This window comes from Antennarius striatus, chromosome 7 (genome assembly GCF_040054535.1).
Source record: "Antennarius striatus isolate MH-2024 chromosome 7, ASM4005453v1, whole genome shotgun sequence".
Classification (NCBI taxonomy): domain Eukaryota; kingdom Metazoa; phylum Chordata; class Actinopteri; order Lophiiformes; family Antennariidae; genus Antennarius; species Antennarius striatus.
The window spans coordinates 22114355-22132670 of NC_090782.1; the positions used below are offsets into that span (position 1 = coordinate 22114355).

Below are 18316 nucleotides of genomic sequence, written 5' to 3' on the forward strand. Positions count from 1 at the left end.
ACATACGTAGATAATTCTAATGCAATACGAATTCATGACTTTCATGTACTGTACTGCCTTTTCTGTTATCACTACGTACTAAAAATCTACGCACAACCTACAGTATAATACCTTTAAATTTTTATTCTGAGATAATAAATACTGTATATCAATAGGCAAATCCTGTGAGGGTAAGTGCTGTGGTTTGTGTCATAGCTGACCTCGAATGCGTTACTTTTATTTTGAAAGTGAAATTCCGGTTTTGCTCTAGCTGGTCTACGTGAACTTAACGTTTCTGGGTAAGAGCGTCGCCTGACGGCTTTCCACAGACCTGTCAGAAACTCTCATCAGCTGGATGGTCGCGGAGGCTCCGGGCCCCCGTTAGACACACAGTGTCAAGCTTCATTAACTGATGCCAGTTATGTAAAATTTAAAAAGAGGTGAGTGTGACGTTCACATTTTTTGACCCCTGTGACAAACGAATACCAATTGGAAAAGAAAGTAGTACTCAAAAGTGACATCTATTTTACCACATTTGACCCATTCAAGCAGTCCAGGTGACACTGATCCAGCTTTCAATAGATTTTTATTGTCACATTTTTTTTAAACTAGTTTTGCAAAATAATCATTAGAAGATAAGAAATTCAGTCACTGCTCCAGTCTGTTGCTAAGAGTCTTAAAATAGCAATCAAATCAGGATTTTAAATTTAAAGTGGGCTAATTCCTTTACTATAATTAAAACAGCTTATATTGTTATGTAGAACAGGTGCAGTGAGAACCTTCCTAAATCTGTAAAAGATATATTTTATTTAAGAAAAGGTAAAAATCAGAATGTTCCACGATGCTGTAACAATACAAATTGACGTATAACAGTAAAAATTTAGGATATGTGAAAAAAGGAGAGCACTAACATAAGCACATTTGTCCTTGAAGGAACAAATGTCTCTGTTAATCTTAATTAATTTAAGGGATGAATGAAATTCAAACAAGACTTGTGTAAAAATATTTGTTGTAAGATTCTTTTAAGAAGTTTCATGAAAATCTGTCAAATAGTTTAAGAGTAACTGGTAACAATGGTGAAGAAATAACCTTGACTGAAGTGATAAAGGAAGTGAAATACACACATCCCTCCCTTTTTGAGTAACTGATAAAAAAGGCCCAAAATAGCCATTGTATTATCTTCAAAAAGTAGGAAACAAATTCTGAACCAACCCATTTTATGAAGGTAAATTTATGAATTTAAAAGTTGGATGGAAATAAATCCCACCAAATCTGTTTAAAATCTGTCCAATAATTCACTTAGTCGAGTAAATTCGCTTTGATGACCTTGAGCTTTTATTAAGTTATTGGAAATTATCCGATGGTTTGCTCTGCGATCATCAAAAGCTCATGCAAACTAGTACATCTGCAACTTCGCTCGACGCCACCACAGTGCAAAAGTGAAATATTCCTGTACACTCAAGTCACAGCTGTTCTTTCCTGCTTAAACCACAAGATACTTTGATTAACCTGTGCTGCAAATCAACCAATCAGCAGTAATGTACCCAAAAACAGCCAACAGACCCATCTGTCAGTGTTGAATGTTAACATTTACAGAAGATCTGATTTTACTTGAACTCATTAAAATAGAACAAAAATGTCTCTGTCTAGAACAAAAATGGTACCTTACATTAGTGAAGCTGATGCTAAAATGTCTTTTGCATTGATATTTGCATTTTTGCACTTAATCATTTTGCAACTAATGGCATGAATCTGAGCAAACAATTGTAGAAACAGAAAGACAGCAGGAGTGGAATTGGTGGTTTATGCAGTTGAGGAGGTAAATGGAGAGACAGTTCTATTAAGCAATGGCAAATTCGATTTCATCCATCTCATCCTCCGTGTCCTCCATTATTTCCGCTGCCCTTTCAGCTCTTGCTCTCTCACTGGCCGGGATGTAGTTGTCCTCAATGAAGCCGTCGTCGTCTTCTTCCTCATTCGCGGGAGGCATGCAGCGAGGGTTGATCCCGCTGCCTCCTTGCGGAGTGAAGCCCACCTCCAGGCCTGCGGTGATAGAAACAGTTTCACTTTTGTCTGCATGTTTCCATCATTACAAACTTCATTTTTAAATGCTATCTCTGGAAAACAACAATTTCGTCACCTGTTGTTTCATCGAAAGGGAAAAACAATCTGCCAGTTAACCTTTTAGCTTTTCGACGAGTGTTCATTTACTCCTAAATGAGCAAATTGTGAGTTCAAGGGGAAGTGTACCATCAGCAGATGTGTCCTAATGGAAGCGCTCATGTACCTTGGTCCCAATCAGAATGTGAAGTAAACATATTTAAATAATTGCTGGCAGAATTAAAATGCAATTTTTAAGTCATCACTGAAGCATTAAGGTTTAAATGCTGAATACAAACAGGCTGTATAGGCACTGAGTGGAAAATTCAGCGGCCTCTATAATGAAGAAAGGTCTGTTAGTGCCCCTTATTTGTTTGTCTGCTAGGAGGATTAAGATAATGACTGATGTTTTCTGGAAGTGCAAGTAATGCTCCAGAAAAGAAACTATGAGGAGATTCCTCCAGTTTTCCATAATTTTGATTTAATTTGTTTTTTTTTAAATCATTCTGTGACCACTTTCCTAATTCGGAAAAACTACATAAACATTTTAACATGAAAATCTAGCAAAACCTATTAAAGTTTAGTGCAAATTCAATATAGATGCATGATTTTTCTCACAATTTGATTTAATTTCTATGGAAATAATCCATTGATTGTGATTACGTCTAGTTATGTTTACTTATTTACATGGTGTGACCGCAATCCAGATTATAACCAAACTCTGATGGATTAATATAGTAACAAACGCGTCTAGAACACATATCTAACATTATGGTGCAGCTAAGACAATAATGTTTGTTGTGGTTCTCATTCATGTCATGATTTTTTCCTGTGGGTCCAGATCCGGTACATGCATGCATGCATTCGGTCTTAGTGGAGATATTCGCTCTGTGCAGTTTCCATTCAAATATCAAAGATGTTTTTACGGGCAAAAACAAACCTGTTGGTTCACAATGGCTGACAGTATCTGCGTCCCTCAGCCGTGTGTGCCTGTAGCTGGCCAGGTAACGCCGAAACACCTGGAATTTGGCCAGGAGGGCGATGAAAACGGAGACGGAGAGAGCTGTGACGAGGACGGCAACCAGGAACTCCCAGTTGTGAGAGTTGTATTTACCTCTCGGGCCATTCCAAGTGACTGCAAGAGAGGAAAATAAATAAATGAATTAAAAAAAGTGGACCAAAAAATGTAATCCACTTTTTCTAATTTCACATTGAATGCTTTTACAAGCAACAGTCTGACTTTTGATAAATATTCACAAGATTTATCACATTTTTCTGAGGATCAGGGAAGTTTTTTCCTCTAATTCTTACCATTCTGTGTTTCCGTCATTGAGTCATTTGAAGTCACTTCCATTTGGTTTTGCTCTTGTTTGTGTATCTCTTATGTGGTTGGACTTCTACTGTGTGGCTCCGTTTGCCTCTGGTTGGATAAGAACTGCCTCTTGCTTCCAGCCACCATTAACTCTAGTGTGAAGCCATGGATCAAGGGAGGTAAATCACTAATATCAGCCAGAGAACATCTTTTTGTGAGCTGCTAATTGGGAGCCTTTCCCGCTGCAAGATTCGGCTGACACTTGAATTCTTATAACTGAGGACAAATGTTTTCACCAACCAGTGTTTTGTGCAAGGATGGTTGGTATTGTTTTATTTTAAGGTTAGGAAAAATCTGCAGGAAATGTTGTTGAACCTTCCCAGATGAAGGAGGCAGTCATTTACAGGATTCCCACTTATTGGGAGAAGGAAGTCAAAATCTCAGAACTCCACTAGGTGGCAAGGTTGAGTGACAGGGGACTCTGTTCAGTCACCAGCGGGAGTCGAATCCACATGATCATGAGCCAGAGTCGTCTTGATGCAGTCAAATGAGGCTTGAGAGAAACTGTGAAAGAGATGGCTCACATTAAATTAACATGAATCCTTTCATTTTGCACTCTAACCCACAAATTAATGTCACGTAAAGAAAAATCATCGACTTATTCCATGCCCTTATATCCCACGTGCGTTACGGCTTTGAATGCTGCTGGACTCTTTGTGTCAGCAAATTCATATTTCACAACTGAGCCACAGAAAAAGAACACAATCAAATGACCTGAATATTTTAGCGACAATGTATAAGTGAGATTGTCATCAAGGAGATGGATCTTTTCTATCCAGAAATCATAACTGAGCGCAAGATGTTAGGAGTTTCAGGAGGATATTATCCACAACAGGAAAAAGTGTGTCACAAACAGGAAGTCCCACATATTGTAGGACCTTCCTCCATCGGTCCAGCATAGAACACTGACTGTCTGTGTTGTAGTTCACCACAATACTGGAGCTGGAAGCTTAATGATTCTCTAAGGCCTATAAAAGTACGCACACAGGATATGATTTCCTGTGATACCTGCCAACATATTAAATTGACGTGGAGAGGAAATGTCATTATATCGCACCAACATTGGGTTTCTTGGGGAAAATATTTGCTTTTTTTGTGTGAGTTACCCAATGAGAAGACAAATGTAAACTGGTGCCACCAGTGGGGGTACATAGGAAAAAACAAATCTGTTCAAAGTCAATAAAAATCCTCCATCAGCGCCTTTTAAAGCTTGCTGATCTACAAATTCTATCTTGTTGGTTTTAATTCCAACAGAACTTAAAACTGGTAACTTCCTAAAATTGTTGCTGGTTGCCTGCAACTGTTCACAGCAATATTCCTTTAATTACAATGTTATACGAAGGGACTAAAAACATGTCAGATTCATGTACACTTCCACTTGATGTATTCGTTTGGAGTTGACACGAATAATATCAGTGATGTTTAGAGCTCAAACAAAATCCTCATGTTTGAAATAGAAGGAGGATCTTTGTGGACAGTGCAGCTAGTCACAAATTTGCCAGATATTTGCATGCATGATGTTGGTTCCCTTTATTTACAACCGCTGTGCTAATGTTGTCAGACAAGTTCACTCTACACCAACTGTAGGTTCATGCCTCCTCAGAACTACCCTTTTTTAAATTTATTTTTTACCTGTATTGTGTTTCTTGTGATGTTCAAAGTTATTGTTTTTAAGGAAAATAGGTTTTTCTTTTGGGTTGTTTTTTTTTTTTTTTTTGCATTTATCCACTTCCATTGATCACGTTTGGATAAAAGAAAGATTTAAATGGAAAAAAAGATGATCTACATTGTTAAAATCACATAATTCACGTATTCCAGTTACTTCCATGACCACAGGAATATAAAATCAAACGTCACTTAGGATACTCCTACAAACATATGTGAAAGAACGGGTCCTTCTCAAGAGCTCGGTGAATTCCAGTGCGGTAGAGTGATGAGATGCCAACGACACAATAAGTATAGCCATGATATTAAATCCTATGGTTTAAAAATGAGATGCCACATGTGTGTGAAGGAAGGAGGGAATACTTTTGGTAATATAGTGTTTATATACAGTATGTGTGCATATATAAACATGTGTGTGTGTGTGTGTGTGTCCTTTGAATGCATGTTTACAACTTACTAGTTACATTAAAACCATTTTGGATTCTAAACCCGAACAAAAGACACATATCAAACCTAATTACATTCTGATGCAGGACTACAAATATTAACTTGTTCACGTTGTCTTGACATTTTTTTCTTCTTGGATTTAAATGGGAAGGGATGAGTCTGAGATCTTTCTGTTTAATAATGCATGCCTGTTTTGCAGTGAATAACTATGGAAACGAACCCAAATCAATCTGGAGCTGGTACAGATTTGTGTCTCCTTCTCTTTCTCTGTTGTCTCTGAGGTGATTTTTCACAGCAAGAGCAATCCGGCTGCTCAGCGCCAGCCATTAGGACTCTTCCTTTTCTCCTTCTGCAGCTATTCTCTTCAGCGGTGTTGGCTGTAAACACGCCGACAGGGTTGCCTTTATCTCTTCCTGTTCTGTCCTCGAACAAGCAAAGCACAACAAAACATACACTGAGCTGCACAGGACTGGGAGCTATGGGAGTGAAGCCTGGGAGCAAGAAATGTGTGTCAGACGTAGTGGTGTTTATGAGCATGTGAGCATTCATGCTTAAAAAACCACGTTTGCATCATTGTCTGTGTGTTGGAATATCATTCCCAGAGAAATGAGTCAGTTTTTTCATCGTTGTTTTAAGTCTCATCGCCCCAAATTGAGAGTTGAATGTCAGTTCAGAGACACACTAATGATGGCCGGAGGGTGTAGGAGGATCTTTCTGTCATTAAACTGAATTAAACATCAAAATCATGTTCCGCTCATGGGTCACGATTACTTTACTGTGAACAGACAAATTAATCTTGTGGTTTGAAATTTAATTATGCTGTTTGGGATGGGAATTTATTGATGTTGGAATATAGGCGCTTTAACTCAAGTGTGAAGTACTTTTGTTACATAAAAACATTGTACTGTTTCTGTCGCATTGATTACAGCTCTAGTTCCTTCTAAATCATTTTGGATTTTGACCGTGCTAAAAAACACTTCTTGTTTCAGATATCAATGATTTGTTGGTAGTAAACAATAACTTATTTCCTGTAAATGTGAGGACCAAAGAGTGCAATACTTCAGAACAATACAAAGACAAATAATATAACATACCCTCACTTTGTTTTCATTCATCTCGAGATCCAACTTATTTCTTTCGACTCATTGAAAAAGGTCCAATTAACTCACCTCAAACTTATTTTTTGTGCAGATTTAAAAACCAACAGAGTTGAAGTGCTGTACAAACTTTAAAAATGATGGACGCAGAATATAAGCCACCAATCTCATAATCTCATAATAAAAAGACCAAAATCCATAACAGGTTAAAAATAAATTATTAAAAGGAGTCTTAAGGGAAGAGAGGCCAGAATGAGCGAGATGCTAAACTACGACACTGGATTTATTTAGTTAAAAATCTACAAGAGCTCCACAGACACACAAAAATCTATCAACAAAAAGGAATATTTCCTTTGACGCTTCAATTTTAATATTCAAACTTTTGTAAATACGATGCTTGATTGGAAAAGACTGTCTTTTCTACAACTAAAGGAACAAATATACAACAAAAATGACATTGACAACTCAAAATCATTTTGACAAACTCTCGCACCAAAGGTTTTCGTACCACCTAAACCCAAATCATACACACAAAAGGCTCCTCTGATTTAGAAAATCACAAATACTCAGAAAACAAACAAAAAGAACATCCTTCAGCCGACCTCAATCACAACAGTCCAGAGAGCAACTCATAGCAAAGCCTCTCTCTCTTACTCTACTGCCAAGATCTGTATTTTTTATCTCGCTTTGAAAGTGTGTGGAGGAGTAGGGCCGCGCCATTGTTCTTCAAGGAAAATGGCGTAAGGCCTGTTGAGAAAACAACTGGCAGAGACATTGTTTATGAGCATAATTATTAAACATACACACCAAAAATTAGAAAAAACCTACACATTTCAATAGTGCTCAACCCATATCGCTCTTTAATGTTAATCAAAGTAAGGTTACAAGAGCGATAATAATCTTGATCATAAGAGTGGTGCCCTAAAGTGTTTGCTTTTTGCCTTTCAGCGCTGGATATATGTCAACAGAGAAACCACAGGGTCACAATGAGTAAGAGCTAACCATTTAAACCTAAGATTAACTAACCAGTGCACTATACGACATGCATTTTTACCACAAAGTATACATCTTTACATTTAAAACGGAATCACCTGGATTACATTATTAAATAGAATACTGATCATGAAGAAAGCCGCATTGGTGTTTTGAGTGAAAACAGAGTAGCCAGCAAGCAGCAAGTGCAGGAAACGGTTCGGCTGCTACCTTGCTGATAGTAAAACACATCATCTATGAGTCTATTTTCTTAAAAGTATGACTAATCACCTGCAAATTCAGTCTTGGACATTATATATGATGATTTCTATCATTGCTGTGTTCATATTTATATCATAGTCTTGATTTCACTGGCGATGCCCTCATCAGTGCGCCCTCCTTTTTTGGACACTATCTGAAGTAAACCTAAAAGTATATTACGACTTTACATTTTGACATTAACAACATTATTTGGTGATCGTTGTGTAATCAGCTCTCCAGTTAAGTCACAAACCATCAAGCAAGCACAGTAGAGATTGTCAGGTGACATTTACACAGTGCAACACACTTTGCATTTAAAGGACCGGCTGAGTTTCCCTCTCTTACCTGGACACCTGTCTGTGTATTTTCTATCTTCAGTCACCTCACTTGTAGTTCATCCAATCTCACATATCCCATCAGCTTTAATTACATTTTCTTTCCTCTTTGTCTGTAGGATGTGTTGTGCAAAGGTTGAGCGAGGTGTTCCTGACAGCTGCTTCCCTGAAGCACAAGTTAATGGATAACTTTGTAAGTAAAGGTGTGCTGTGTCCCGCCTCCCCGTCATGCCTTTCTGTCCAATAGCACAACAGAGTCATGAGAAGGTAATACTGTAACTGAACATTGCAAAACCAGGAAGGAGTAAAGCATTACTTAAAGGCAATAATTCATACATTTTCAGCAAACCGTGTGAAATCAAGAGTGAAACCGGTTTAACCAGTGTTTGTGCAAACAGATGTGCGGTTCATGTAAATGCAGTTCCAGTGGGTTATAAAGTAAACCTGTTTTGTTAACTGCTTATGGGTCTTTTTCTGTCTTCTGAGAGTGCATGTAAGTGTAGTTTAGTCAGTGTGGTAGCCAGGCACCACACCTCACTTTGTTTGTCTCAAATGTAAACCCTTTTCTCAGCCTTTTTCAGAAGAGGGAGGAAATCAGACAAGATAAAGTTTTCGGCGACAAGGAGTTTTTGTTTATTTAAGATGTACTGCCTGAGGGGGAGTGAACAGACCTCTGGTGTCTCCGACAGAAAAAACAAGGTGACCCTGAAAACAATAGGGCCACTTCCTGACCACTCAGCGATGGACCTTGTCTCTTTACATCTCCCTCCCTTACTCTTCTTCCTCCCCTCCCTGCCTCGATATGTTCCAGGATGCTTCAGCTGCATGTCTTGGGGGAGATGGCTGGGTTGGGACAGTAAAATGATAACTCAGCATCAGCTGAAAGAGTCAGCAAGGCGTTCCCACCATGGAGGCATAGAGGCTGTTAGCTGCACGCTCACTGTTGGATTATCATACACATTCGATGTTGTAGCTATTCAATGTTTCAGCTTTAAGAAAGATATGAAGAAAGTTGCTGCATTCCGTGAGCGCACATCCGGATACTGTTAGCCAATAGAATGCGCGTGTGGTATCACGTGACTATCTACTAAAAATCCACAACGAGATGAAGCCAGGCATCTTGTAGTGCAGATATGCGAGGGATTATTGCATTACTTCTTAGAAATAAAATAAGACAACCCAAATCCACTGGGGCAACAAGGACTAGCCAATGTGGGCAACTTTGATAACTGCATCAGAGTGGTTGAAGGACTGGATGCACAGAGGACGTAATGATATGTCATCATGCTCTCCATTTAGAAGGGGTCCTGCTACTGTGTGTGCTGGTTTACCATATGTGATCATAATACGATTGGTCATTATACACCTACAGTATGTACACACGTTCAGTACATTTACAACATGCAAACAAAGCCAAGGTCAAGGTCTTCAAGGAGGCTATAGGAGCTGTGATCTGGATAAGATTTCTGGATGAAGACAGGGGCTTTCCCTTTGTCTTCTTCTTCTTCTATAATGGGATGTTTATGACTTGTCCCCTCAGAGAAGTGGTGGGTGTCTGGCGGAAGCTGTGAAGTCTTTGCTTAGTCTGAGGGAAATAACAACACGTGTCAAACTGGCCGTAACAATGGACAGAAGGACCTGAGGAAGAGCTTTGTGACAAACAAGCATACGACTGGCCTTTAACTACCAAAATGAGACAAGCAACAGCACTAAGCAGGCTGGACTGATTGTCAGTCCTTTTTTTTTTTTTTTTTTGAGTCTATAGAGATAATGAGATAATTTATTGCTTTAACCACCACAATATGCAATCAAGCAGGTGTAAATTTTACAAGCACGCATTGGTGACACATTTGTGAGTCATATGTCACCTCCATCTGGAAATGTGAAGCTCTTTGCACATCTGTTTTTAAATGTGGACGCATCCTACTACAACACCTGCAACTATACAAAGATTCAATAATATTCTGAGTGGTCTCTAATTGTCATTTCTTGTATAATAAAATGCTCTAGTCTCTTTCTGGGCTCTAATTTTGTCGATCAAGTTTCTGCAAAATGCATAGAAACGAAATCCCTTCTGCGTTTTTCACCCTAACGTCCCCTCTGCAGCCTTAATGACCTATTTTCAAAACAGATGTTGTTTCATATCATTTAATGTGATATAAGAGTCTCTTGACTACATGCTCTCAGCGGTGTAACATTACCTACCTCGCTAATATGCAGTTGGAAAAGGATAATTTGTTTGACTTGAGCGCTTGCCACGTCTTGCAGGTGTAATACTTTATGCACAAAGCAGGCGGAAAAGGATAAGGGGATCAGTTTCCCAGCTCTCTCTTTTTGATCTTTCATGGTGTGTATTTTATTTATTTTCGCACTTCACTGCGAACCAATGTTTCTTGTCACATCTACTGTCTAGAAAACACAAAGCTTGATAAATAGCTGCTCTCAGAAGCATTGAGATGCATATTTAATGACGTGAGCTTCTCTGAATGGCGTGTTAATCAGTACTCTGTATTTCCTTACTGTTTGCTTTGGATGTCACGGTTGTGCGAACATACTCTTAACCATATGGTAACGGATCACCTCGCTGCAGTTAAATGCTTCCACAAGCACAGATACAGTTCCTCTGTGCCTCGCTGTGTTATTTGTCTGCCTGCTAAGTCGGAACCTGCTATGTTTGGGAGATTCATGTAAAAGCCAACATATTTTTCGTAAGAATCCAGCGTGCACTTTTCTATCCCCCTTGTGAATGCTGTGGAAATATTTATGCAAAAATAGTGAGAGGGTTGCAGAATTTAGTAACGGCTCAGCGAGGAATTTGCGTTGAATGTCTCACACTGTTATAATAATTATCAGTATTTACTACTTTTTCTGGTTTGGCCTGCAGAATAGATTTGTATCTGCAACTCCTTCTGCACGTGTCCATCTCTCGAATTATTTAGTTTGGTACATGATCGGGTTGGAAACCAATATATCGTTTACTCTTGGCTACTTGTTAAATCACCACGCAGATCCATTCTCTTGGGCTATTAGATGGAAACCGCAAGGAAGCATAAAAACCAAGCTGGGTCAAGCTGCTGTGCAACAAATGTTCTCATTGTTATAAAAGTTTTATTACCAAACAGTGTTTTTGTAGGATAGCTTCTTCACGGCATTAAAAAAAACAACTTGAATGAATCTATTATTTTCATCTCAAACACAGAGGTGAATGTTTTGGAATTCATCCATTAATTGTGCATAAAGTGCAAAACAAACAAAAAATCCCCACAAAACACAAGAATTGCAGTTGTTTAAACTCGAACATGACAAAAAGTTGTATTCAAACCTGCTGTTTTGTTGCCAAGGCCAAACCAGTGAGTAATTTCTGAAAGTATTTTTGCACAACACAAATAGAAAGACACAAAAAAACTATTGCTAGTTGTAGATTATAATCCCATAAATCCTATAAAAGCAGCAAAAAAACAAAAACAAAACAGTAGAATGTGTTAGAGTTCACGCAAAGTGCTGCTGTTGCATTCTTATTTTTTTTTAAATGCTGCATCCATGTTTTGGTACCAATTCTGTCTTCTCTACATTCCTCATATTTATTAGCCTATGACAATGAAGATCTGTGGAGTATTACTGTTTGAATCTGTGCCTGTGTGCAAACACCTACCAGGACAGGAGCCGAGACCCTCCACCTCCATCCCTGCCATCACCTCCACAGGCCTTTTCCTGCCTGTAGGGTGATTCCTGCCCCTGCGCACCCTCCACTTCCTCCACACACATATCAGCCTCCAGCAGCAGTGCCTCTTCCTGAATGGAGCTCTAGTGCTCTGGAAACCGTAGACAAGCAACAACAACTAGTCCATCTCTCTTTCTCTCCCTCTCTTATTCTTGCATTCCATACTTTCTTTAGCTTCAAGTATTCTCTGATTTGCTTTACTTTCAGTTTTCTTCAGGTAACACGCTGTAGAATTGCCTCCCAGAGGCCTATGTGGCCTCTGTTTATGTCGTAAGGTACATTTTAACAAAATCCCAGCATTTGCATTTTTCAGCCTTTCAGCACAACCATCTCAGGGTGTCATTCATAATATTCCAGGGCTACGTCGGACCATTCCCTTTCCACTGTTTCCTTGTTAATCATGTTACCATGGAACGTAACCTCCACTTCTATAATTGTGATTCACACCACTATCTTACATAGCAATAGTAGAAGGTTAACTAATATTTTAAATTCAGTTCTGGACGTATTTGTTCATTTGACTGTTTTGGACCATGTTTCACCACGAATAGTTGAATGGGTGCCAGGCCGATTTGACTTAATGTCAACACTTCAAAAACTCAAGTGAGGTGTATAAACATAACTGAAGCAGCACCCATGTGTGTACATGGGGGAAGCACTTGAAGCTGTGGAAAACTTTGCTTACCTGGGAAGACTCATCAGAGAGGATAGCAAAGCTACGCTGGGAAAGACTCTGGCAGTCTTCTCCCAACTCCGTTCCAAGCAATATAGCCCAAAGACAAAGCTGCTCCTGCTTCTGCTTTGTGGTTGAGAGAGACATTGACTAGTCAAAACAGACCAATCATTTACAACCCAACAACGACAACAACAGATGTCTTGATTGAACAAGAAATATCAATGCACCAGCTGGAGTAGAAAACTGACAGCTAGAAAGCCACCGGGGAAATCACACACAAGCCATGTGCTTCACATGGGTTGGAGCACGATTCTCAGGTTTGCTTCCAAATGGAAACTACTGGGAAAGAGGAAACCTGGGAGACCCAAAACCACCTGGCATAAAACCGTGAAAAAAGCTCACTGAAACAATCGTGTCTGCCTGAAATGCAATAATTCTATAGATACTAAACCTACACTAGAAGTCAACTACATGCTGTTATGATTAGAGCTTCCTTTGTCTGGACTGGAAGCTTTCCATAACACCATTACTGAGGTGTGTGTCTCTGTGGGTGTACTATATCTACCTATAAGAGGTCAGCAGCATGTACAACATCAACATCCCTGATTACATGCAGGGTTTGTTTGGTGTCAGGCTGGTGGGTCAGTCTACCCTGCGTCTGGCGATGGACCCAGATCAATGGAGCCTCACCTTAGGAGGCAGATTGGGGGACATTTTTTTTTCCCACAACTAGATTGATGAATGACAGGAAGTAAAACTGCAGGGAAATGTTTATTCATCGCAGTGACATGAGTGTGTCTGTATGGGTATGTATATAGGTGTGTGTGTGTGTGTGTGTGTGTGTGTGTGTGTGTGTGTGTGTGTGTGTGTGTGTGTGTGTGTGTGTGTGTGTGTGTGTGTGTGTTATACAAGATGGGGTGTTAAAAAGAATGTCAATATCTAAGTGTTTCATCCTTGTCTAATGATATACTGTAAACACATATATTTCACAAAATGATCAGTTGCCATGACAAGTATGTAAAGTATGCAAACCTAAAAAAAATCACTGCTGACACATGAATAACTCATCCAGAAGAAAAGTTTCCCTTCCACAGTGCTGTAAATTACTGATATTAAGGTCCACCATCATCCCAAAGGCCATTTTAATATTAGATTACATTATTATTTCATAAAGTAAAACAGAACCAGAGATTAATTTCCTTTAAGTACGTTTCTTTTCCTTGAAAACCTCGGCTACCACAGCACCAACGATGCAAATAAGGTCTTATACTGACGCTTACGCCAGCATGGATCAAAAACTATTTGGGGTGAGCAAAATACTTATAAAAGATGCATGATTTGACAGGGTGGCACAGAGGGACAGTGGGTAGCACTGTTGGCTCACAGCATGAAGGTTTTTGGGTTTTATTGTGGAGTTTTGTATGTTCCCTCCCTGTGTCTGTCCAGGTTCTCCGGTTTCCTCCCGCCTCCAAAAACATGCAGCTTACGTGAGCTGGTCACACCAAATTGTTTATAAGTGTGAGTGCATGTGTTTGTTGTTTGTCACCGGTGTGGCCCCGCTATGAGCTGGCGTCTGATCTGAGGTGTAACCTGCCTTTCGTCCATAGCCAGCTGGGATAGGCTCCAGCAGGCCCCAGACCCCCAAAGCGGATAAGCAGCAGTAGACGAGACTCATGAGATTGGATGAGTGTTTTGGCTAAACATTGGGGAGTAGAGAGTTCATGCAGTCTTCACTTTTGACTTTAAGCTTCACATCAGAATTATTAACATTGAATAGTTGGGTGAGGAAATTAGTTGTGATGGTGAAGTTTCAGACTAGAGGCTACAGAATGTAGTACATGAACAAAGGTCCTCACTAGTACAAAGAGTTGAACTGTGTGTGTCTTTGTGTGGGTCTGTGTTTTATAGCATGTTCATAAAATCTAAAGTTAAGTCATCATCTGGGATTAAGACAATATCGCAAGCAGCCCACAACTGTGCACTAATATTAATTCAGCCCTTTGTCAGACTCCTTTAATATTTTCTTGCCCCCTGCTAGTTTGTTTCCCATCATTCCATGTCTCAATCCCTCGGTCGGAGACGTGTTACCTTTAAGGTTACTTAAATGGCACTTCATCTTTGTTGGAAAGTGTATGGTGGAAAATGACAGGACGTACGGGGGAGAAAAGGAAGCCACGTGCGACAAAGATTAGGAACTGGCATCTGAACTGAATACACTCCTGTTTTTAGGTGGCTCAGCGTCCATGATTTTATCGAAGTGAAAAATGAGAGGATTCTTACTAGACATGAGGAGGAATGGGAGAAAGTTTAAGGGCTTGGAAGGTGTAAGCGACACCCTTGCTTATAGACTCCCTGGACCCATAAGGATCACTGCGTGTGGAAACCGGCCAGCTCGCCACACAATGGCAGGAAATGGGAATTTAATACAAACTTTCTCACAAAGTCTTGGAGACCTCCCGCCACTCTTGTCGGTCTCACTTCCAGTCGCGGCCATCTTTGCCATCGGCACCTCCTCTGTTAAAACCCACAACAGAACGTCGTAAACAAGTCAAACATGCCTGGGAGTGTGCTGCGGTGAATTTACTGTCTAAAACCATTTAGGTGGCATTTCCCCCATAGCCCTGACTTTTTTTTGCAATGGTGTTAGTGAAAGACTGGTAAGCATATTTACACACATTGCACTGCTACTCCATATAAATATTTTAACCAGCATTTAATGATTAAACAAATCAAGGTTGCATATTTAATCTTCTAATAAAAGCAGTTGTGTTGAATTCATAAGTGGCTTCATGTTTCTGAGAAGTGTGTGTCATCAAATTCATCGAGCCAGCTGATAATATCGTAATAGCTCTGCGGCTCAGGCGTGATAACTGAACATGTTTTTTAAATAATTGAAATGGAAAAACTTTAAAATTCAACTCCTTAAAATCTCAACAAATATGTTTTAACATAATTCTCTATGGTGAATGAAGGCCAGTTGATGCGTTTGGCTCTTTTTAATGTAATAATTCTCCCTAACATTACTGAATTATATTCCCAGTTGTCTCAGCTGTGACATTGCAGTGATTTTAAAAAAAAAGAAAAGTTAATTATAATAAAAAGAAGAAAAGCTCACAGCTTTATCTCCTCCACCAGGTTGTTTGCTTAATTTTCCCCTTCATGTCTTTTTGCCTGGACCACTTGTTCCTTTCTTCCTCGTTCTCTTATTGTTTCATTTACCCTTCGACTTTCCTCCTTCTTATTAACTTTCCTTTCTTCCTACTGAATATACTCCCTTTGTGTGACCAGTTCAAAGTCAACTGCCTGACATCTGAACAGAAACCAGAGTGGTACCGCAAAATCTAAGCAGAGACACAAGTCCTAAAGGATAATGAAGTGAATCAGAGGACTTTTAAGATGTTCATTGTGAGATCACTAGACATTAATTGTTTAGGTAGCATATGTTTGTTAGCCAATTGTCTTAGTGTCCTCTAAGCAAAGCTTTTCTAGATAAGACTATATTGTATATACAGCACAGGAGAGAACAAATGTATTACCATAACTCACTAATAATAATGGGCCATAATTAGTGGGCCAACCTGATTGGCTCTCAGGCCTTTATGCTAGAAGGTAAATCTACCAATATCATTCCAGCAAAAGCATCAACTTCTTTTTTTAAACTTTGTATTACTATGATTTTTATTTATAATGTCACATTCATTTCCACTTCTTCAGTTTGAAGCTGTGTCCTGTTCATTGCTCCACATTATTGTGTGCAGGGCTGTGCTTGATTGTGTGAATGAGGTCGTTCCAGATTTTCATTGTTACACTGTTGTTTTGCCTGGGGAGGCAGTAATGTGCTTTTTGAACTTGGCCAGGAGACACTGAGCCATAACTTTGTCTGGTAGTGCCATAAAGCAAGCAGTAGACACTCCAACAACAAACACACTTCATAATTACTGTAGAGTAACAAAGAGGCTTGGATACAATGGCTAAAGTCTGAGGAGCACAGACTGTCCTCCACCCTTGATGTCCAACTCACTAAAATAATTTCCTTCACACACAAAAGCACAAGCACACACATCATTTTTATACATTAAACCAAAAACGCGTGGTAAAAGTGGTGTTCTGGTCTCACTTCTGTACCCCATCAAATATGCACACACATGTCCACACACATATAATTACATGCACTCTGAAAAGAAGCACCCACTTCTGCTTAATGCAGCCAAAGGGCAAAACATCTGTGTTGACCCAGCCTTCAGTCTCTTCCCTTCTGGCTTCCTATAGAGGCTCCGCCAAGCTGTGTCTGTAGCACGCAACATTTTTTCTGTCTTCTCTCTCTCTTCACACTGCCTCCCTCTCTGAGCTCTAATCACATAGCCCCTATAACATTTGCATCTACAGAAAGATGGCATGAAAAAAGCCCCAAATAATTTGACAGTGCAGTTTGTGACATATTGTTCAACTGTGCACCTTTGTCTATTCTCTATGTAGGGATGGGCTGAAATCAGAACTGAGGATTTGGCAGTCTGACAGTTCAGTTTCCTTGTTTTCAACCCACTATCCATGTCTGTGAGGACTATTTGAAGTGTGTGCAGAGGAAATAAGAAGGTCTTTTAAATGATGTTGTTCTGGCTTCTGAGATGCACAGGTCGAGACACTGGGTCAAGGGGACAATGCAGATCTGTGCAGTGGATGCCAAGTTGCTTTCTTTGCCAAGTCATAAAATACAAACTGTACTTACTGATTTTCATTAAATCTTTTACCTTTTTTTTTTTTTTTAAATTACCACCTTTATAATGATGGACCTGGACATCTGGAATCATCCATCCAGAATATCCTTTGGGATTAATAAAGTTCTATCTTATTTCATCTTATCATTTATGGTTTTCAGTTTTTCAGTTTTCTGTTATCCCAAATTTTCATTTTATTATTTACTTTTTTCCTGATTTTTTTTTTTAATACAATAGAAGATTAAAGAAACCTCTTACCATCAAAAAAACAGGAAATCTCAAACAATAAGAACTTCAAGTCGATTGTCTGAAGCCGCAAGGAAATGTAACTCAAAACATCAACTCAGTTTGACAGCTTCTGCAGAGAAAACGATTTGGGCCTGAGTGACACAGAGCAACAGAGATGGTGGTAGAGCATGCAGAGGAGACACAACAAGCATATTGTTCCTCATTTCCTGACACTGACTGATTAAAACAGTGAAGGGAGGAGGAGGAGGATGATCGTAAAATGGTGCAGGGATTGAGACCAACACGTTGAAGTGAAAGGAGAAAGCTGTTACATGAGGGAAAACATCATCCAGCTGCTACAATTTGGATGTTTCTACCATGAGAGCCAGGGAAGCAATTAAATGCATGTGAACTTTTGATGATTCAAAATGTAGGTCTGAATCGCACAAATGTATAGAAAGAAAGTTTTAACAAAGTAAGGAGATGAAGAAAAGTGAGAATATTGCATAGTTAAGCGCTGAAACAGTTTACATGCGCAAGTTTTTTGTTTTTTTACCGATTGGGTTTAACTGAAAGGATAGAGGCGGGAACTGTGTTGGAATAAAAAAAAAAGAGAGAATTAAAAAATGTAGATAAAAAGTGAATAAAAAAAAGTTTAAACTCCTAAGTTTTTCTTTGGGATCGGGGAGGTCCGGAGCGCCAGCAGCCCTCCGCTGTCTGGTGACGCTCTTCCTTCCTTCCCCACCCT

At 39.4% G+C, this 18316-nt stretch overlaps 1 protein-coding gene across 1 annotated transcript; it reads right to left on the reverse strand.

The window, feature by feature from the left end:
- Positions 1–554: 554 nt before the first annotated feature.
- c7h1orf210 (chromosome 7 C1orf210 homolog) lies at positions 555–8389 on the reverse strand. The gene is made up of 4 exons (XM_068319931.1): positions 8239–8389; positions 3391–3955; positions 3020–3214; positions 555–2022 (listed from the first exon to the last, which is right to left on the reverse strand). The coding sequence occupies exons 2-4, from the start codon at positions 3431–3433 to the stop codon at positions 1820–1822; spliced, it is 441 nt and encodes a 146-aa protein (XP_068176032.1). The 5' UTR covers positions 3434–3955; positions 8239–8389; the 3' UTR covers positions 555–1819.
- Between the last annotated feature and the right edge of the window lie 9927 nt (positions 8390–18316).